Here is a 21,997-nt window from a genome sequence, read left to right on the forward strand (position 1 = left end):
TCCTTTAGTTTATTTCTCTCTTTCTGTATGTTGTAGATAGCAAAACATTTCAACTGCTATCAATTGATATTGGCACTGGAGGGTTGCAGTTGCCTGGGTGTACACATTTAACGCGTTAGTGTAAATAGGATTGGGCTGAGAGTAAAATCATGGCTACGTTTTCCCTCTCCCTACCATCACACAGTCTTGCAACCACGCCCCCCCCCCCCCTTCCCCCGGCGAGACATAATCTCAACATCAGCTAATTACGCCGTATCTCCACCAGATAACTACTTGATCAATGACCCCGCTCAAGTTCCAGGTTAGTATGCTTTGAAAACAACTAAAAACCAACACAGCCCCCTTACCAACGTATTATACCGGATATGGTGCGTTCTATTTTCCTTGCTAATCAATATTAACATTCAAGAAAGGGCCATGTGAAATATTTAGGGGTACGTTAGTCTTCTTACCGTTGCATAATTTACGTAACCGTCACCAAACAGCTAGTATTGCTAGCGGTAACGAGCTACTTTAGCGGCACTGTATCTTCCAGTTATGGCGGTCGGTATTATTGGAGAGATCAACCACGTCGGCCGATGGTCGTAAAACAAGAAAACAATAAGCGTAATCTCCGTGGCATGTTTCGGGGAAATAATGAAGTCATGGAGCAACGGATGACTAGGTGGACGAAACAAGAGGTGGTTAAGCGCCCGTGTCGATTGCTCCCAGTTTCCAAAGACCACCTCACCACCGCAAGATGATTTCTCCACAGGTATCCTCTGAAATTCCGGTAGCACCTCTCGAGACTATCAGCTACGATAAGCTGCTTGCGGGAGACTCTATAGAGATTGCGAGACTATTGAGCAATTGCAAATCTCTTGGGTTTTTCTATCTTGACTTGACCGGTGCGGCTCAAGTCACCCTGGATAATTCAAGAGATGTTTTCAAGTTTATGGAAGAGTATTTTGACCAGCCTCTGGATGTCAAACTACGTGACGTAAGGCAGTCCGTAACACATGGGTAAGTCTTTGAAAAGAAGAATTCTTAGGATAAAAACTCATCTGAGCAGATATACACCAACCGGCACCTATACAGGAGCCAAGAGAGGCGAAAGAGACTGTTATGAGACTTTGAAAGTAGGATTTATTGCTGAATAAAGGAGAAAAATTGCACTGACAACTTTGTTGGTAGGTCGCCGAAGCCGAGATGAAGTCTCGCGCACCTCAATTACCGAGCACGGTCAAAAATAACGTGGATCTTTTTGACAGTTTCATCTCAGGATCTCATTCCGTGGTCCTGAAGCTCTTGGAGAGCCTTTCCACCGGAATGGGTCTGACGGGAGACCTACGTTTTGAAGAGAAACACCGCCCCGATGTCCCTGCCAGGACAACGATGGTCCTTTTTCGGTATCCACGACAGGTTCAAGAAGGCGCCGGTATTGGCCATAATATGCACACAGATATTGGCAGTCTCACTTTGCTGTTCTGTGGTGATTATGGCCTCCAGGTCCTGCACCCCGAAACAAACCAGTGGGGATTTGTTGCGCCAAAACCTGGCCACGCCGTGATCAATGTCGGAGACTCGTTAAGGTTTCTGTCTGGCCACCAATTCGCTTCCTGTGTTCACCGTGTATTGCCAATTACAGAGCGGCAGGAACATCATCGTTACTCGATTGCGTACTTCTTGCGACCGGAAGACAATGCCATCTACGTTGATAGCAAGGGCCGGCATCTCTCCGCCAGGACGTGGCATGATGAAAAGTACGACGTTTTCAGGGAGCCTCATGAGAAACAGGAAAAGGATGCGATTCTCACCGGAGGTATGGAGCAGGATGGAGTTTTTGTTTAGATGTAGTCTAATTTATAGCCTCTATTTTTGGAAGTTTGAAAGAACAATATAGATGAATATCATTATTTCGTGCCGAGCACTATAGCGATAGTCGTAAAATTCACAAAAGACTCGTTAACTTGGTCAAGCTCGAAATAACATTTAAATTAGACGCGAACTAGGCACGTGCTAGGAAGCTGAAATGGGCCAATACCCCCCAATGCATGACCAACACTTCTACCCCAACATTGTTTTTTCTTCCACTTCAAGTCCCTTATACCTACTATTCTGAGTGACAGAGATGTTCTCAGACAAGGATGGAGTCGCTTCACATCACTCCGAGGCAGTTTACCAGACAAAAATACGAAAGCTTCTGTTCCTCGCTTCCTCATTAGCAGGGCTTGGATTTAGTGCCTCGGTAGTCAGCGGCAAATATGGCAGCTTGAACTCATATAAGCACTTTCTCTCTTCACTCAGCTGGGTAAGAAAAATTCCAGTTCCGGTACAAATATTTCTAACTGAGTTTGTAGCTTCTAATCCTGTTGCACAGCCTGTGGTTATATAGGATGCGCGATTGCTCCAGTATTTATACGGCTGGTCTTAAAGGATCAGCTCTATCGGTTCTCACTCTTGTTTTGCACGTTTTCGGGGGCCTGGGTTATACAAAGACGTCCCTACTGCAACATGGTGTTGCATTCCTATTGGCTCTGGTACAAGTTCTTTTTCCTCGCCGACCAGATGTTTTCACGTCCGATGGAAAGCTTGTGGATGGTGAGAATGGGTCATCGGCCTTCCACAAATATTCCATGCATTGGTGTGTCTACTCACTTCGCCTTGCGGGGGAAAACGTCGGCATTGACCGACTACCTGTGCTGGACTATCACACTAGGTCCAAGTCACAACCACCAATCGCCAATCTCAAAACTTCGCTGTGGAATCATATCATTCTCCAGCGCGGCATTGCGTTCGCCAAACAATGGACATTGATGCTTCTGCGATCTATGTTGACCTTTGGATACCCTTACTGTGCTATGAAGTTGCTCAAAAGCTTGGAAATAACCGGCGGTCCAACCATCGAGGCGTGGCTGTGGCTGGTTGGTATTGGAGTGTCTTCCATAGGTGAAACCCTAATTCATTTTCACCTCGCCTGGGTTCAATGGTCTGAACTAGGAATACCGATTCGTGCGCAACTCATCATGGCCATCTTCCAGAAAGCACTACGGGCCAAGGATTCAAAGCAGCCAGATAATGGTAACTCCAAGAAGGAAAAACCCGATGCAATCAATCTTATTTCCTCTGACACGTCAGCCTTCAGCAAATTCACTGCAGTCAACCACATGCTGCCCTTCTCTCTTGTCAAGTTTATAATGGCGGTAATATTCCTCATCCGGTTACTAGGCTGGCAGAGCACGCTGGCTGCCATCACCGTTACCGTGGCAAGCGTCCCAATACACACCTTGGTCATCAAAAATGAACGAATGACACGGAAAGACTTAACAGCAGCTAGAGACAGGAAGTCAAAGGCAGTTAATGAGGCCATGCAAGCTCTACATCAGATCAAATTCCATGGCTTAGAGGCTCAATGGGAAGAACGTATTAATCAATTTCGAGAAGAGGAGCTGAAGCATTTGCGAAAAAGTTTTTTTGCTAGTACTATGCGGTCAGTGTGGAAGCTTATGGCTCCGTTGCTGGTCGCGGCAGCTTCTGTTTGTACCTTTGCATACAGTGCAACATCTATCTCTTCGTCAATAATCTTCCCAATGATCGAGTTATTGCCTCACTTACAGGGAACATTGGGAGTCATCCCGATGGTATTTCAGGATTTCTTGGACGCTCGCTCCAATTCACACCGGATGGAAGAGTATTTAAGATGGCCGGAACAGAAGAGAGCCCTAGATCCAAGTCCGTCTGGTCAGGTCGTGTTCCGCAATGCTTCTATTGCCTGGCCAACAAATGAAGCGCAAGATCAGACGAAAGTTACATCTCATCAGTTCCTTCTCCACGATCTTAACGTTACGTTCCCACCTGGAGAGCTCAGCATTATTCATGGGCAAACGGGATCTGGAAAGACCTTACTCCTTCTGGCCATTCTTGGTGAAGCCCATCTTTTAGGTGGGAATATCGAAGCACCTTCAATGGCAGAGGGGCAACCAGCCGCTTTTGTGGCCCAAACACCGTGGCTTCAGAGTGCAACACTCAAAGATAATATACTATTCGGAAGTCCTCTAGACCCGGGGAAATATGAGAAAGTCCTAAATGCTTGTGCACTCTCCCCTGACCTAGCAGCCCTACCTAAAGGCGATGAGACCCATATCGGCCCAAAGGGCGTTAAACTGAGTGGAGGCCAGCGAGCTCGGGTTGCGTTGGCAAGAGCAATCTATTCAAGTGCGAAACTACTAGTAATTGACGACATATTCTCTGCTTTGGATGCCAGTGTTTCGAAAGATATACTCCAAGCTCTCACCGGTGATCTTTGCAAATGTCGTACGCGAATACTAGTAACACACCACGTTTCAATGTGCCTTCCAAAGACAAGATGCATTGTTCAAGTCCAAAACAACACGGCGAGCACAACCGATTCTATGGAACAAACGATAATCACACCCAGCCCAAACGTGAATGTTGGATCTAGCCTACCAATAGAAGCGAACTCGAAAGAAAGGGTTCACTCTACGACCAAAGTCAAAAGAGTCGACGCGCGGAATGATTTGACAGTGTATTTAAGGTACTTTACCGCTGCCGGTGGCCTAAAGTTTGCAGCTTTTTACATTTTAGGGTTGGTCACCAAGCAGCTCCTAGATGCATTAACGAAGTGGACTCTGGGATACATTAATTCTGCAGATTCTAGCTCCGCTGAGCTGCATACAACAGTTGGGCTGCAGAAATATGTTCATTTGTACCTTCTAAGCTTGGTGGTAACTATCATTTGGGAGCTCCTTTTCAACTTGAACGCCTTCTCAGGGTCAGCACGTGCATCAAAAACGGTATTTCGTGAGATGACTTTCAGTGTCCTCCGAATGCCCCTTCTTTGGCTCGACACTATTTCTATCGGAGGCATACTCAAAAACTTTACTGCAGATACTAGAATGGTTGATGATCATTTGCTCGTCACTTTATCTGAATTTGCTGATTCTATGGTCAAAATGATGATTATTGTGATCGTCGGGTAATATCTTCTCCTCGACAATAAGTCCAATACCACTACTGACACTTTCCAGGTTATACACGTCGAGGAATACGAGCATTTTGACTTTGGCCTTCTTATACGCAGGTCTACAAGTGGGACGGATCTACATCAAAGCTCGATCAATGGTGAAACGTGCGGACGTGGAGCCAACCGCTGCAATCCTCGAGCACTTCACGTCGTCATCCTCGGGGGTTTCAACAATCCGAGCCTTTGGTGCCGTGGATAGATTTGTAGAGCAGATGCATCATCATCTCGATAGACTATCGATAGCCCGGCGGCACTTTTGGATTTTCAACCGCTGGACCGGTCTCCAAATGTCTCTTATCGGCATTGTATTTAGTACCGTGACGAGTATGCTGCTGCTTGCCTCCACGTCTATCATTGACATACCATTCGTGGGGTTCTCACTTACTTTTTCCATGGGGCTCTCCGGGGCCCTGTTCAAGGCTGTCAATTCATTTGGACAACTTGAGACCTATATGGACTCTGCAGGGGCGATTACCGCCTATGCTAGCCTCCAAACCGAAGACCAAGGGGGCAGAGAAGTCCCAGAGGACTGGCCCTCCCAAGGAAAGGTCGAAGTGAATGGGATTCAGGCTGCATACTCCGCTAATCTTCCTCTGGTACTAAAAGATGTTTCCTTTACTGCTGAATCTGGTCAGAGAATTGGTATTGTTGGCCGCACTGGCGCAGGCAAGTCATCCCTCGCGCTCACGCTCCTACGTTTGATTGAACCGTGTAGTGGTTCAATACTCGTTGATGGAATCGATATCTCGACAGTAAAGCTCCAGTGGATACGATCAAGAATCGCATTTGTTCCACAAGACCCTGTTTTATTTTCCGGTACTGTACGGTCTAATCTCGATTACTTCCAACAAATTCCGGACGAGAAGCTGAAGGATGCATTGAGAAGCGTCAAGTTATTAGCCGACGAAGGAAATTCTGGTTTGTTTAGCCTGGACTCGCCAATCAGTGCCGGCGGAGCCAACATGTCGCAAGGCCAGCGACAACTCCTCTGTCTGGCACGAATCCTAGTACAGGGATCAAAGGTCGTTATCCTTGATGAGGCAACCTCAGCTGTGGATAACGAGACCGACAAATTAATACAAGAGACTATCCAACATCAAATCCATCGGACCTTGATTGTAGTAGCCCATCGCCTGCGGACTATAGCGTCTTTTGACCAAGTGCTAGTTTTCAACGACGGACAGATCGCCGAGGCTGGTAAACCAGCCGATCTGCTGAGATGCCGAGGATCGTTCTTTAATCTCGTACAAGATAGCGGGGATAAGGAGATTTTGACCAGAACGATACTGGGATAGGAGCTATGGTTTATTAGGAACCGTAATCCGAGCCCTACTGTATATCCATACACAAACCTCCAAATACTGCCGCTCTATTCAAATTTTGGAATACATATTCTACAATATATTTATTCTTCTGGTAGTTTATTGGTTTACAAAACGAAGCAGATGTCGATTATGCCTTGCTTCGGAGTTTGGATAATCCGGGCCTGAGTCCGACTAGGGCTCACCGATTTAGAGAGAATCGTGGCAACTACATACTTGTAGTAGCTAGTACATATCAAGTTCCCACCACTTTCCATGTTATAGCCATAGCCTTGAATCTATGCACACACCATGGACGACGGCGTACGTCCTAGTCAGATAGAATTTGATCGAGTGTTGCGCAAAAGTTATGAGGAATGGTCTTCCTACAGCAAAGCTGCTAATTCTACCTCGTTACTACCATATCATTGCATCGACCTGACATCCCTTCTCGGACGCTCACCCTCATTTCTTGGCCATGGATTAATGTCCGATAACAAACCCTTTTTATTCGCGTGTGAAGAAAGGGAATCTCAAGGGAAATACGGCCTTTTGGTAAAAGGTCATTCGACCTGGAGTACCTCTAATGGAACATGTAACACGGAGCCCAAGACAATTCCCTCGCAGAGTCTATTACTAGCCATTTCCGATCCTTTGAAGGTTCTTTTTTTTTTGGAGAATAGTCCCCTGGCTGAATGGCCGGGGGTTGAAGGGGTGTCTACAAAAGGCAGGGATAATTATATTGCAGTTTTGTTTCTTGCATGGGCCTATATCTTATCAGCTCAGTGGGTTGAATTACTCGGTCGTTCTCCGGCACATATCTGCAGACAGCGATATATGGAGGGAAAAACCAGGTCATACCCTTACCGGATTCGATATTGGATATGAAACGAGTGAAGTCGAGGCTCGTTGGTGGGAAGCCGTTTTATCCTTTTGTTGGGACGCGACAACAGATTATAACGGCAGGACATACTTTTCTCGATGGTCTGTCACTGCTTTTGACAAGCAATCTTTGAACGGAAAGGGACTTTTCATGCTGGTAGTCTAGAAGCCCCGTCATCTCGCGTTGCCTTTGAGTATATCGCTCGGTTTTGTGAATTTCATGGCCTCTATGACCAGTGTTTTGCTGCACTGGCTGCAGCACTCTACATTCCGTCATTGAGCTGGGATATTACCAGCAACGATGTGACTTCTTCTCCCATCCCGATGGCAGAGCGAGTAGATGAAAGCCCGCCCTCTACTCGGTAGGCCTGGGCTCGACTGGAGTGTCTCATGCTGCAAGACAAAAGACAATTGTTCTATTCCCTCAACAATTCAAGTCTTGACAACACAAATATGGGCGCCGATCCGTAGGTGATTGGCCGAGACTCGAGAGACGAGTCGCTAAAATGCAGCGGCGCCGTTTAATATTGACTAGCGCGGGATAGGAGGGAAGAGACCCCTTTTCGGGCGAATCTCAGATCACCCGGTGCTCTTGTCTGCGTGGGTGACGCGTTTTTCCTGGACATGATAGAGATGAAGAGAGTGTTGACAAGTAAGTTATGCATTAACTGTAAACAATAAATAATCAAGGGAATACGTTGTAGTGTTTGTGTAGACTGTTGACAAGCCCGTGCTGGCGGCGCCTTCCCCGTTAGCGGCCCAGCGTCTCCACCCGTTCCTTTTACTTCTCGACCGCGCGCGCCATGGTTTCTGTCTGTTTTCTTCCCCGGTCTCGCTTTCTGCTTCCAATCCTGGTTTTCTCTCCAGATCACTGTCTCCTCTTCTCTTCGCTTACCAGTCTCTGAATTCCTCGCCAAAATGCGTGAAATCGTGCGTTTCCCCCTCTGCCCGCGACCGGGCGTGCCAGCATAAACACCCCCATTGTGCGATGTACCGTTCGCACACCGCTAATCACTTTGGCTCGACAGGTCCACATCCAAACCGGCCAGTGTGTAAGTATTATTATCTGAAAAGACGCGGTGGATTGGAAAACTAATACCTTGCTCAAGGGTAACCAAATTGGTTCCGCTTTCTGGTAAGTTGTTGGTATAAACATTATTTGTGGGGTCTTTCTGGCTAACGGGCAACAGGCAAAACATCTCCGGCGAACATGGCCTCGACGGCGAGGGTGTGTAAGTATCGTGTCTTCGCTCGCTTCTATATTTGCGGTGACCTGAAAATCCTTTGAATAGGTACAATGGTACCTCTGATTTGCAATTGGAGCGTATGAACGTGTACTACAACGAGGTTTGTTTACCCCAGATTGAACCCATAGACCCAATTGTCAGCTTGCTAAAATTGTAAACGTGACTAGGTCAACAAGAGAAAATACGTTCCTCGCGCCGTCCTCGTCGATCTCGAGCCCGGTACCATGGATGCCATCCGCGCTGGTCCTTTCGGCGGCCTCTTCCGCCCTGACAACTTTGTGTTCGGTCAGGCTGGTGCCGGTAACAACTGGGCCAAGGGTCACTACACTGAGGGTGCCGAGCTGGTTGACCAGGTCATTGACGTGGTTCGCCGCGAGGCTGAGAGCTGTGACTGCCTGCAGGGTTTCCAGGTCACTCACTCGCTCGGAGGTGGTACTGGTTCTGGTATGGGCACTTTGCTGCTGTCCAAGATCCGCGAGGAATTCCCAGACCGTATGATGGCTACCTTCTCTGTTGTTCCCTCGCCAAAGGTGTCTGACACCGTTGTCGAGCCATACAATGCCACCCTGTCCGTGCACCAGCTGGTCGAACACTCTGACGAGACCTTCTGCATTGATAACGAGGCATGTTATCCGACTAATCTCCTGTCATCACCTACCAACTAACCGATAATATAGGCTCTTTACGATATCTGCACCCGTACCCTCAAGCTTGGAAGCCCGTCGTACGGTGACCTCAACCACTTGGTTTCCGCTGTCATGTCTGGCGTCACTGTCAGTCTGCGCTTCCCCGGCCAGCTCAACTCGGATCTGCGTAAGTTGGCTGTCAACATGGTGCCGTTCCCACGTCTGCACTTCTTCATGGTCGGCTTTGCGCCGCTCACTGCTCGCGGATCCAACTCGTTCCGCGCTGTCTCTGTGCCTGAGCTTGTGCAACAGATGTTCGATTCCAAGAACATGATGGCAGCATCCAACTTCCACAACGGTCGCTTCCTGACCTGCTCGGCCATCTTGTAAGCGACCTTCTTATTTTCCGCTGTGTAGTTACTGTACTAATGTTGAAACAGCCGTGGCAACGTTTCCATGAAGCAAGTGGAAGACCAAATGTACACTGTCCAGAACAAAAACACCCACTACTTTGTTGAATGGATTCCCCACAACGTGCAAACCGCGCTTTGCTCTGTGCCTCCTCGCGGATTGAAGATGTCTGCGACCTTTGTCGGTAACTCGACCTCGATCCAGGAACTGTTCCAGCGTGTCGGAAACCAGTTCTCTGCCATGTTCCGTCGCAAGGCTTTCTTGCACTGGTACACCGGCGAGGGTATGGACGAGATGGAGTTCACCGAGGCTGAAAGCAACATGAACGATCTTGTGTCTGAGTACCAACAGTACCAGGATGCGTCCGTGTCTGATGAGGAGTACCCCGAGGAGGAAGAGGCTGTTGAGTATGAACAGGAGGAATAGATTCTGGATTTCCTCTTCTCTTCACTTCTTTCTCTTCTCGGACATTTCTGGGATCTAATTTTGGGTACCCTCCGCCCCTTTCACTTTAGTCATTCGTTTATGGTATATACAAAGTGATGAATGGAATTGAGTTGTTATTCTCGAGGGTTTCTGTGTCCATGATGGCGCTAGGCTAGAACCGGAAAGTTGGCACATGCTGACTCTCCCCTGTAACCTTTTCAGTATGGAAATGCTGCTAGACATATTAATAAGTTGGTAATTTTACGTGGTAGGAAATGAGAATTCTCTTCTCAGTGTATCGAATAAAGGTAGTTTCCAGATGTCATCAATGTTCGGGTTGTGACTGGCATCTCTGGCGCACCAAGAGACATGCAAACATGTCAACGGCTAATGTAAGGCTATATAGATTCATTGTATATCGACTTTTTTTCACATGCATTACTTGACTACATAATTTCGAAATAGTTCTACAACAAACAGCGTTGAATATCCGAAATACTAAAGTACCGTGAGAATGATGGATCGGTATTATTGCCGTCCAAACATCACAAAGGAAAACAGGCTATAATGACTACGACTTGACGTTGCAGCAGACAAAGCACAACATGAAGCAACAGGGGGGAACAAAACTGCCAACTTCTTTGTAACTGACACACTGGCAATGTACGAAGCGAGGTGATGTGTACAGTGTCCAGAGACACCGCACCGCCACGTGTAAGCGGTGAGTCGTGCAAATGGCTATCTCCGAACGCGGCAAAATATGCACGGGGATAACAGCCCGAATAGAAACAATAAGCAGCCAGTAACTATTGTTGTCTGTATGCCTCTGATCAGAGGCGAGCCAAATGGTGTTGCAGCAAGTTGAGCTGAAGCCGGACCGCACCAAGCCTGAAGCGGCGGCTGACGGACTGCCTGACTAACAACTCCCGCGCTTGCTCCCAGTCTCTCTCCCCCACGACCGAGACCGCCCAATATCAACCACCGTCGTCTATCTTGCTGCTCTCTTCCTGCTGCATCCCCAATCCATCGCTCGCGCCTCTCGCCCCCTCTTCCCTCGCCTCGCCTCTCGTCGCGCGACGCTGCTTGCCATCTGGGAAGACCGCCTCCGGCTCCCCAAGCCACGAAAACTCCCCTCCCACCGACGACCCGACGACCTTCCTCTTCCCCGCCTGTTCTCTCGTGTCGCGGCCTCGTCTTCCTTGGGCTTCGCCAACCAGCCCACTCGCCCTTCTGTCCATCTCGCCTTTTGCTTGCTTCGGCTTTCACCCCTCTTTATTAGGTCAGTACAAGTCGCCCCTGCTCTTTTACGCTTGGTCTCTCTGCCCGCCCCTCTTGCAAACCCGCCCCTCGCATGAACAGCTAGAAACCCGACCCGCTCCTGCTCTTGATCCCCTCGTGCCTAATACCTTTATATTTAGGTACTTGTCAAGCTTGTCTCGTTTTGCTTCTTTCATCACATAATCCAGTCCCATATGATCCAGCCCGGGCATTCCATTGTTGCACCACACTTACCCCTCGCCGGAAAAAACACCACCCCCGGTCAATATTAAAATCACTCTTGCTAACCCGACATCGGCGGGCAAAAAACAGAATAGCAAACACCTCGCGTTAATTGTCCTCTTTCGCAAGTCTTGGTTATCGATTAATCTTTGTTTGTTATTGTTACGGTAGCTTCGCTGGCTGCACAAGGATTGCCACTTGAAAGATGGTAGAAGGAGATCCAGGGTCGCCCACCTGGAAATTTACACAGTAGGTCCCGCCCGTTTGCTCTTTACACTCGCGATTGCAATATTTGGGGTCTTTTCACTGCGGACCCCAAAACAGAAACATCGCATCATAAAGGCGGTGAGACTGACGCGAATATACAGATGCTTTGGGGATAAGGGCGATGTAGAAGATATTACAGAAGGTAAGGACGATATTCCATCTATCGCTTTGATACCGATCACGCAAAAGTCTTCTTTAAAACTAACGTGGTTGCAGCGGATATCATTTCAACGGTTGAGTTTGACCACACTGGAAACTATCTAGCCACAGGAGATAAGGGTGGTCGAGTGGTTCTGTTTGAAAGAAATGAGACGGTAATGATGCACCTTTCCGGGGGGGGGTTTTTTTTGCTGATTGCAGTCTCGCTAATGCTGTCTACCACTAGAAAAAAACGTGCGAGTACAAGTTCCACACTGAATTCCAGTCACATGAGCCCGAGTTCGATTATCTCAAGTCCCTCGAAATCGAAGAGAAGATCAATAAGATCAAATGGTGCAAACGGCAGAATTCATCGCACTTCTTACTGTCGACTAATGACAAGACGATAAAGCTATGGAAGGTGTTTGATAAGTCTTTGAAGGTCGTTGCCGAGAACAATCTGTCCCATGACCTCACGCCAGCTAGTGTGCTGGGCGGAGGAGCGACTCGACCTCCCCATCTCTCATTCAAAGATTCCTCGGCGTTGAAGCTGCCACGCATGACACACCACGACACTGTCGTCGCCGCCGTGCCCCGAAGAACGTATGCAAACGCCCACGCTTACCACATAAACAGCATTTCCGTAAACAGTGATGGGGAGACATTCATCAGCAGTGATGATTTGCGAATCAATCTGTGGAATCTCAACATACAGGACCAGAGCTTCAACATTGTGGATATCAAGCCCGCAAACATGGAAGAGCTGACTGAAGTCATCACGGCTTCGGAATTCCACCCTCAGAGCTGCAACTGGTTCATGTACGCTAGTTCAAAGGGGACTATCAAGCTAGCGGATATGAGACAGCGCGCTCTTTGCGACCAGCACTCCAAACGTGAGTTATCTTCCCCCCCAATTTCCCAGGCCTCTCTTAACGCGGTTTTTCCCCTACAGTGTTCGAGCAGGAAGAAGACGCCTCTTCCCGATCCTTCTTTTCCGAAATCATCTCCTCCATCTCCGACGTGCGATTTTCTAATGATGGCCGCTACATCCTGTCTCGTGACTACCTGACCGTGAAGATCTGGGATGTCAACATGGAACGCCAGCCGATCAAGACCATTCCCATCCACGAGCACCTCCGGCCTCGACTCTGCGACACGTACGAAAACGACAGCATTTTCGACAAGTTCGAAGTCGTGTTCTCCGGCGACGCAGAAAACGTGATGACGGGTAGCTACAACAACAATTTCATGATATACCCCACCGATCCGAGCAGAGAGACGGAGGTGGTCCTCCAGGCAGACAAGTCGGCTTTCAAGGCGAAGAAAGTTGGCATTCCTACCCCTATCAACAAGAATGGAAAGAAGAACGGGTCCAGGGCCAACAGCCCTGCTGGCGCAGGCTCTCGCATGAGGAAGGAGACCGACGCAGATCAGATTGATTTCAATAAGAAGATTCTACATATGAGCTGGCACCCCTTTGAAGATAGCATTGCCATTGCTGCCACTAACAACGTGAGTCTTTGTGTTTTCCTTTCCCCTTTCGTTCTTCCATACTGATTCTTTGCAGCTCTTTGTCTTTTCCGCATTGTAAAGGGAATATACACAATCAAGGTACCCTGATGGCGGTTGGTCTTAATGAGAGAGGATCATACATGGGTTACTTCTACAGCTTGTTATAACCGAAATGCCAATCAATTGGTACTCGCAAAACCTCATACTCAAATTGCCTGTAGAAGCGTTCACTTGAATGCTAGACGAGTGTTTGGTGTCTTTTTGGGGGGGTTCTGTTTTTGTACTCCTCCCGCAATTGTACCCAGATGCCGATTTTTTTTAGCTATGGAACCTTGTATTCTCAATAATAATGAATGTCTCTCCCGGTCTCGAAGACGTCATCTCTGTAGCACATCGGCTAGTCCCGATTAGGCATGGCTGATCCGACCAATCGCGGCTGCCCCAAAAGCTCCTCCGGAACAGCGATGCTCCGGTTGCCGAGATCGCCGCCAAGCATTGCCCGAAGCAGCAACAGGATCATACTGCCTCTCTCCACCGCTCTCCGGAGTCGCGCCAACTGTGGTCGCAGGAGATCTCTCCGGGGCAGAAACCCATTTCGTGTTGTCGCAACTTGCCCTTGTGTCCCTCACTGTGCTACAACTACTTCTCCTATCCAGACGATCTTTCTCCTGGGCACTTGCTCACGAGATCCCAGTCTTGCTCCCCCCCCTCTTTTCACCTTCCCCTGCAGCAGAGACAGAAACAGCCGCGATGTTTGTGGCAGAACTCTGATCCCGTCTGGTTCTTGTTTCTTCTTCGAGATCCCACCACACAAAGAAAGCCAATTCACAACTCAAACCCACGAGATCTCGGAACTCGGCTTAGTGCTGTCAATTCCGGTGAAGATACTGAAGCTCTCACAACAGCCGCAGTCTCTTGAAATCTCCCTTCTCGCTCTGATTTTTTTCATGTTAGCATGAACCCCTCTGGGAACGACAGTTGGCACTCCTCTGCAGGAGGCCCGCCATCTCATCCGAACATGGAACAGTCTCGCCCTTTGGGCTCATATGGGTATGTGCTATTGTATTGTGATTTGTTTTGCTGCAGAAGCTCGAGCAAATTTCGTGTGTAATGTACCCCGGGTTGCTGACCTTGTCGTCATCGGCGTATGCAGGCAAAATCCCCCCCAGCAGGGCCCCTCGTCACAACCATCCGGACCAGTTCTTCCACCTCCAGCGGGTAAGTTTGGCATTTTCTTTCGATGTGGAAAAATACCATTTTAGGAATTTAAATGAGGCGACTTGACTGACTAGCTTGGTTTTGTCGTTCAGGGCCGTTTCATCCCGTCACCCAGTCCTCAGGACACTCGTTACCTGGTCTCGCAGATCTCGCGCAGGGCGCTGGCGGACCACATCAGCCGTCTCCATATGGACAGCACCCACAGCCTTCGCATGGTGGAGGACACTCGCTACCTGGCATTGGCCAGGCGATGCAACACCCCTCGCCTCAGCTAAACCGCGATCGCGAACGGGATTCCAGGGAGCGCGAGCTGTTGGAGCGACAGCGGCATGAGGACATGGTACACAGGGATCGCGAACAACGTGAGCGTGAAAGAGAACATATTGAACGTCAACAACGCGAGCAGCAGCAGCAGCAGCAGCCGCCGCCGCCGCATCCTGTTCAGAGCCACACTGGCTCGATCCCAATTCACCAACCTGTCGCTTCCAAAGTGCCCAACTCTATTCACGGGCCTAATGGGTTGCTCTCCAACATCGGCGGGAATGCCCCTGCGAACCCTTCACAGAACTCGATACAGTCGAATACCGTTGCGAGCTTGTTTGGTGCTCAGATGCCCCCTCATCAAGAAAATGCTGCTCGGCCGTATATGCAGCACGCCCAAGCACAACCTTCGCAGGCGATGATAAGCTACAACGGCTCTACACCTGCGTCGATACCGGGCAACGTTGCCGCTCTGGCGCAAGGCCAGCAACCTATTCTCAACGTAAGCTTGTTTCCATACCTAAAGTCTCTTCGTAAGAAATAAAAGCTAACAGATCGTTCATAGGATGCCCTGAGCTACCTTGACCAGGTCAAAGTGCGGTTTGTCGACCAACCCGATGTTTACAACCGGTTCTTGGATATCATGAAAGATTTCAAAAGCCAAGCGTAGGAGTCCCTCTATTTTTTATTTGTGCTAGTGGAAATTTTAACAAAGAATAGAATCGATACACCCGGAGTCATTCAGCGCGTTTCAAATCTGTTCACGGGACATCCCGCCTTGATACAAGGATTCAACACATTTCTGCCTCCCGGTTACCGCATCGAGTGCGGGACAGATGACAACCCAAACGCTATTCGTGTGACCACCCCGTCTGGTACAAACACACTTTCCATGGCCACTCGCCCCCCTCGTTCGTCTCTTGATTCTGCAGACGAAATGGGGCCTTCTGGAGCACTTGCACCTCCAGCACGGTCCGAATATTATGAACAATCAAGGGGCGGTTGGCAGCAGCAACCACAACATCCAGGCCAATCAGGAATTGCGGGATCGTATTCTCCCAACAACCGCGTGTTGAACAGTCTTTACGGGCAGCAGGGTAACCAAAACCAAGCCCAAGAGCATCATTACGAATACCAAAATCAGCAGGAGCAACAAGCTGCTGTTGCCGGTGCAGCTGCTCTTCACCAACAAGAACAACGCGGCGTCTCCCAGCTTCAAAGTGCTGCTGCAGCAACGTCTGGTGTGGGCAGACCTTCTCTTATGCAGGCATCTCCTGGTACGGCTTCTGGCAACGGACCCATGAACAGCTTGGCCGGTGTCGGTGCTGGTGTTTTGCAAGGGCCGCAGGGAGGAGATTTGAACAAGCGCGGTCCGGTTGAATTCAACCATGCCATCAGCTATGTGAACAAAATAAAGGTGAGACTTCATCATGGCAAGCCACGTCTTGGTTTACTGACCCTTTGTAGAACCGGTTTGCAGGTGCTCCTGAGATTTACAAACAATTTCTTGAGATTTTACAAACATACCAACGGGAATCCAAACCGATCCAAGATGTTTATGCCCAGGTTACTCAGCTGTTTCATTCTGCGCCAGACCTGCTAGAAGACTTTAAACAGTTCCTTCCGGATACTACAGCACAGGCTAAGCAACAACAAGCTCAAGCAGCCCGACAATCTGTGGACGAACCTGTTCCTACTAGCAGCGTCCGTGGAGAACTGCCGTACCCTCCTTCTGGTGCTGCGACTCAATCGCAGACACCCGGCCGCGACGTGAAAATGCCTCCTCTTGGGCAATTTAATGTCAAAGATTCTAGCAAGGACTCCAAAAAGCGCCGAGGTGGTCCCACCACTGGTCTTGGACCGCAGATTGCTGGGCCATCTGTAGACGCTTCCAGAATGGGTGACGTGCAGTCGAATCGTGCAGGAAGCGTTCAAGGCGGTGGGATGAATAAGGTAAGCTTCTTTGTTTGGGTCGGGGTCTTTGTTTCTTGTTCCACTAATAGTTTTTCCGTTTTACAGAGAGCCAAGGTTCATCATACCAAAACAATGCCTACTGACGGGCCGTTGGTTTCCCCAACCTTAGTTCCGGCTCTCCCTGAGGCTATTCCGCCAACTTACTCACTCGCACCAAACAGTGAAGAATTTGCATTTTTCGACAGAGTGAAGAAGTTTATCGGCAACAAGCAAACCTTTTTGGAATTCCTCAAGCTTTGCAACCTGTATTCAACCGATCTTATCGACCGTCACGTGTTGGTCAAAAGAGCGGTTGGGTTTATTGGATCCAACCCGGAACTCATGTCGTGGTTCAAGCGCTTCATGCATACTGAAGACCCAGAAGACCGTGTCATCGACTTGAAGCCAAAGCAGGAGTCAGGCTCTGTGAACCTAGCTCACTGCCGTTCCCTTGGGCCTAGCTACCGCCTGCTGCCCAAGCGCGAACGTCAGAAGCCATGCAGCGGCCGGGATGAGCTATGTCGCAGTGTGCTGAATGACGAATGGGCGTCTCATCCCACGTGGGAGTCTGAAGATTCTGGCTTCGTGGCGCATCGAAAGAATCAATACGAAGATGCACTTCACCGTATTGAGGAAGACCGCCATGACTATGACCATCACATCGAGGCGTGTGTTCGGACCATCCAGTTGATCGAGCCCATCGTGCAGCAGTTTCTGGTCATGTCGGAAGCAGAGCGGAGTGCCTTTGTGCTGCCTCCTGGTCTTGGAGGCCAGAGCGAGTCTATCTACAAACGGGTTATCAAGAAGGTGTATGACCGTCAACGCGGCGAGCTCATCATCCAACAAATGTTTGAACGCCCATGTCACGTTCTGCCGGTTCTCCTGTACCGTCTGAAACAGAAGTGCGAGGAGTGGAAAGCCAGCCAGCGCGAGTGGGACAAGGTGTGGCGCGAGCAAATGCAGCGGTGCTTCTGGCGCAGCCTTGACCACCAAGCAATCACCAACAAGGGTATGGACAAGAAACTGTTCTCTTCCAAAAACATCCACAATGAGATCCAAGCCAAGTACGAAGAAGGAAGGAACATCCGCAAGAGCGGCTTTCAGCTGCCTCGTCATCAGTTTGAGTTTGAATTTTCCGACCCTGATGTCATCCTGGATGCGTCTCAGCTTCTTTTGACTTTTATTGACCGCAATTCGGGTGGCTTTGGCCAAGATCCCCAGCGGGTGATTGCTTTTATCAAAGACTTCATCCCTATCTTCTTTGGAATGGATCGTGACACGTTCCACTTTTACATGAACGAAGTGTCGAACGATGCATCACCGTCTGAAGAGATGGACGAGGATGGCATGGCCACTGAAGAGGCCTCTACTCGCAGTCGCCGTGGTGTCACTGCCAAGAAGCTAGATCTTTTGCGAGATGTGCTTGAGCGCCGCGGTGAAAAGGGCACTGTCAGCGCTGTCCCTAGTCGTGACGCAACTCCTGATGCAGTGCTTGTGTCTTCCACACCTATTCCGGATCCGACCGAACCTCTTGACGTTGCTGAGTTGAAGTGGATGGAGCACCCAGACCAAGGCAATTTCAACCAGCAGCGCAAATACACGCTCAACCAGTCATACGAGAAGAAGGTGCACCATCTGTACAGCAATCTCAATGTATATTGCTTTTTCCGCACGTTTGAGCTGCTGTATAGCCGCTTGTTGAAAGTCAAGCTCCATGAAAAGCAGGCACATGAAGATGTGCGTCGCCAGTCTCAGCCCAAAGCTGCGATCGAATTGGGACTGATGGACAAGATACCGAGTGACTTTTTCAGTGACATCAGCCCCAATGCCAATCTTTACAAGCAAATTGTGCGTATGTGCGACGAGGTCATCAAAGGCGACCTTGAAACGTCGCACTTGGAGGAGACACTGCGCCGGTTTTATCTGAAGAGCGGATACCAAATGTACAATCTGGACAAGATCTTCACGGGAATTGCACGTTTTGCTAGCAATATCTTCAATGGAGACCCCAAGGACCGTAGCGCCGACATTGTCAACCTCTTCTTCAAGGAGCGAGACAAGGAGGAGACGACACACCACCAGGAGATTCAGTATCGCAAGCAGGTGGAGCGTCTCGTCAAGGAAGGTGATATTTACCGGATTACTTTTGTGAGTGGCCTTGTTATCCTTACTGTTTTTGTTGTTTTATACTAACTGAATTAGAATCCGGTCACCCAAAAGACATACATCCAGTTGATGACTGCAGAAGACAGTACATTTGAGAACGAAGAGCTGAGCCAGGAAGCTCGCTGGTCGTACTATGTCTCTGCGTACACGATGCGAGACCCAACCGAAGGCGTTCCCTTCTCTCAGATGCGGATGCCTTTCCTGAAGAACAGCCTACCGACCAAGTTGGAGCAGGACGAGGAGTACAATCGATATTACCGCCGTCTGGTCCACCAGGACGGACTGGTCATTCGCATCTGCGCAAACAGCTACCATATTTTGTACGAGCCGGGCAGCTACGACTGGTGGTGGCGTCCTACTGCATCGAGTCAAGAAGAGGCGGACGAGAACGCCAAGGAACTCACGGTGGTTAGAGAACGTCGCCAAGACCGTTTCCGTGAGATATTCGTCAACAACCCGGCGTGGGCGCGGGGACTCAGCAAGGATGAGGTTGACGCTTCTAATAAGAAGTTCCGGACATGGATCAATGGCGGCCCCTCGCCTGAAGAAGAAAAGGCCGAGGTAGCGGTTGCTGAAGCTCCTGCTGCTGCTGCTACTGAAGCAGTGCCTGAAGCTGCGGCTGAGGCCGAGGCTCAACCCACTCAGGCTGGGCCTGAAGCTGAAGCCGAACCAGCTGCCGACAAAAAGGAAAAAGAGGATACAGAAATGGCAGATGCCGAGCCAGCCTCTACCAAGATGGAGGAATAATGATTTTCTTTTCTTTTCTTTCCTGCCCTTTACTTTCTTTTTTTTTTTTCAACTTGGATGCACGGTGACTGATGGCGTTAAAATTTTCTGGTCACAAATAGCAAAGTTCTGCTACTGGACATATACACAAATACACACACACACACACACACATGCAATACATACATACATACGGGAATCAATTTGGACAGGTGTCGAGCAAATGGACGGACGGATAGGTGGGATCGGGAATTGTCAATGAGTGTAATTCTAGAGCTTTAGTTCTTGGTTTTTTGTTTTTGTTTTTTTATTATTATTATTCTACTCTTTTTAGCAATTGAAGTGAATGTTCTACATTAGATATTTAGGGAGGAATCCTCGAACAAGCCTCCCAAAGTGCGTAACTACGCCGAATTCCCTTCTTCGTGACAGGAAGATCTATCAATAAGCAAAAAACATTCCCCGAATCTCGACCATTAGCCGCGAAAAACTGCCCGAACCTGATGCCCAAGACTCTTCATTTTGTTCACCAACATATCGCGGCGACGGATCACTTCCTCATCCCTCGTGATTTGGCTACCATGCAACTCCGAGATAGCTTCTGCTTGTCTGCGTTTGTAACTTTCTGCAATTGCGACTCTCTGCTGGATTTCATTGGAGTCTAGCCCAGACGTGGCTAAACAAGCACAGAGAAAATAGATAGGCTTGTACCAAGGACGACCCTCAATCGGTTTGTCTACTATCCTTTTGTCAACTAGCAACCGCCAGGCGAGTGCATCGAGCTTGTCTTGCTCTTTCGATGTTTTCCAATGCTCACGATTAAATGAATACGCGTTAAAGGATTCATTAGCGACCCCCATAATCGTAGCAAGGCTGTTAGCTTGGGCGAGTGCATCGAGTCGATACCTCAGTGTTTCAAAAATATCATCAAGTTCCCCGTCGCTGAATTTCCGCGTGCCATTGAGCAAGCCCATCAGTTGGCCATGGAGTGCAATGTTTGACGCAAGATTGTGTTGACCAGGGTTAGCATTATGCAAATAGAATCGTGCGGCATATTTCACTTTGCTGTGTTTTCTGACCGTTCCAAGAAGTCTAGTGCCCATACCAAGCTCGTCTGAACTTGCAGCGAAATAATTCCCTGCTGGCACGGAGCGCAGTGACTCCCAGCGTGACTTCAATTGTGACAGCGGTATACCACAGCGATGTTTGAAGTGAAGCCCCCACTGATCGTCTTGAGCAGAGAAATGGATTGCTCGTTCGTCGGAGAAACGATCGAGCCTCTTATACAAATCGTATATAGAGTGCGCAAATGAGATGTAGGTGGGGTCGTGGTGAACTTCAGCAGTCTCCTGTGACTCCTCGATCGCGATACTGGTTTGCAAAATTGCACTCGTGATCATACTTCCGCACGCTCGACCGATACTGGAGCTCACTGGCCAAGATTGGCTCTCTGCGCGTGGTCCTGCTCCAGTGATTCCGGTGGCATTGATAGGCTTGGATGTCATGGCGTTCGGCTTTACAATCCAGCCCCCAGAGAAACACGATGTCAAGAACAGTGTGGCAGGTGTGTCAGGCTGTAGAGCGCGCTGGACGTCTTCGATTCTGAGGTTTGTTTCGTCTCCGCCGAGAGCCACGCCAAATGTTTCCGAATCCCCATGACCAAAAACCAAGACAACCAAGTGCTGATTTTCATTCTTAGCCAGGAGCGATTGTTCGCGCAGAGTGGATAAGAAACGCCCTAGAAGATCATTCCGTGAGACAACACGTAAGCTGCCACTTTGTTCAATCCCTGGTATCATGCTCTTGTCCAGTACGACTCTTCGCTCTCCTTTTGGATCTCCATGCGCGTATTCTGTGTACTTCCGCACGAGGTCTTCAGGCTTTTCACAAGTCACCCAGATCTGAGATGGTGTTGGCCCATGGCGGTGAGAAAAGAGGTAATGAAACAGATAAAAGTCCGAGAAGAGCCAACCGTCCTTCTTTGGACTAGCTAGGCCATAGTCATCGGTGATGCCACAAACTGCGATGAGGCGAGTTCTTGGGCCAACATCGGGTGGGCAGGCTGTCACGAATGAGAGACCCTCCAAGTCTACTGTCGTTCCAGTGGTTCGCCCAACGGCATGAAAGCCTGGAATCGACTCTGGCGTAATGGTAGAGGTAGACATGGTGAGATATTTCTCTATTCGGAAGTATCGTAGCTAGCAGAAATGGCACAGACGTTCGGGATGAGAGGGGTAGTAAAAGAAGGAGAGAGAATGAAACTAGGCAGGAGGCAGGTGGCAGGTGACAACGTCCGTAAACAAAGAATCTGGCCTGCTCCTTCTTGCCCGTTTGCTCTTT

General features: G+C 49.1%; 3 protein-coding genes across 3 annotated transcripts; 1 reads left to right on the forward strand and 2 right to left on the reverse strand.

Moving 5' to 3' along the window:
- Window positions 1-739: 739 nt before the first annotated feature.
- TRUGW13939_02277 (uncharacterized protein) lies at window positions 740-19,678 on the forward strand (the record flags this gene model as incomplete). Its single annotated transcript, XM_035485471.1, has 27 exons — window positions 740-1,002; window positions 1,052-1,118; window positions 1,174-1,824; window positions 2,340-4,975; window positions 5,028-6,220; window positions 7,373-7,568; window positions 7,752-7,858; window positions 7,934-8,136; window positions 8,235-8,258; window positions 8,316-8,341; window positions 8,397-8,438; window positions 8,499-8,553; window positions 8,621-8,672; window positions 10,859-11,195; window positions 11,785-11,825; window positions 11,900-11,997; window positions 12,069-12,714; window positions 12,774-13,333; window positions 13,745-14,085; window positions 14,288-14,383; window positions 14,487-14,551; window positions 14,644-15,314; window positions 15,378-15,478; window positions 15,533-16,229; window positions 16,280-16,765; window positions 16,832-18,913; window positions 18,968-19,678. 27 exons carry the CDS (start codon window positions 740-742, stop codon window positions 19,676-19,678), a joined length of 12,447 nt encoding a protein of 4,148 aa, XP_035341364.1.
- TRUGW13939_02278 (uncharacterized protein) lies at window positions 10,891-11,154 on the reverse strand (the record flags this gene model as incomplete). Its single annotated transcript, XM_035485472.1, has 1 exon — window positions 10,891-11,154. One exon carries the CDS (start codon window positions 11,152-11,154, stop codon window positions 10,891-10,893), a length of 264 nt encoding a protein of 87 aa, XP_035341365.1.
- A 455-nt stretch (window positions 19,679-20,133) lies between the features above and the next one.
- Window positions 20,134-21,822, reverse strand: TRUGW13939_02279 (uncharacterized protein; the record flags this gene model as incomplete). The annotated part of the gene is made up of 1 exon (XM_035485473.1): window positions 20,134-21,822. The coding sequence occupies one exon, from the start codon at window positions 21,820-21,822 to the stop codon at window positions 20,134-20,136; it is 1,689 nt and encodes a 562-aa protein (XP_035341366.1).
- Between the last annotated feature and the right edge of the window lie 175 nt (window positions 21,823-21,997).

This window comes from Talaromyces rugulosus, chromosome I (genome assembly GCF_013368755.1).
Source record: "Talaromyces rugulosus chromosome I, complete sequence".
Classification (NCBI taxonomy): domain Eukaryota; kingdom Fungi; phylum Ascomycota; class Eurotiomycetes; order Eurotiales; family Trichocomaceae; genus Talaromyces; species Talaromyces rugulosus.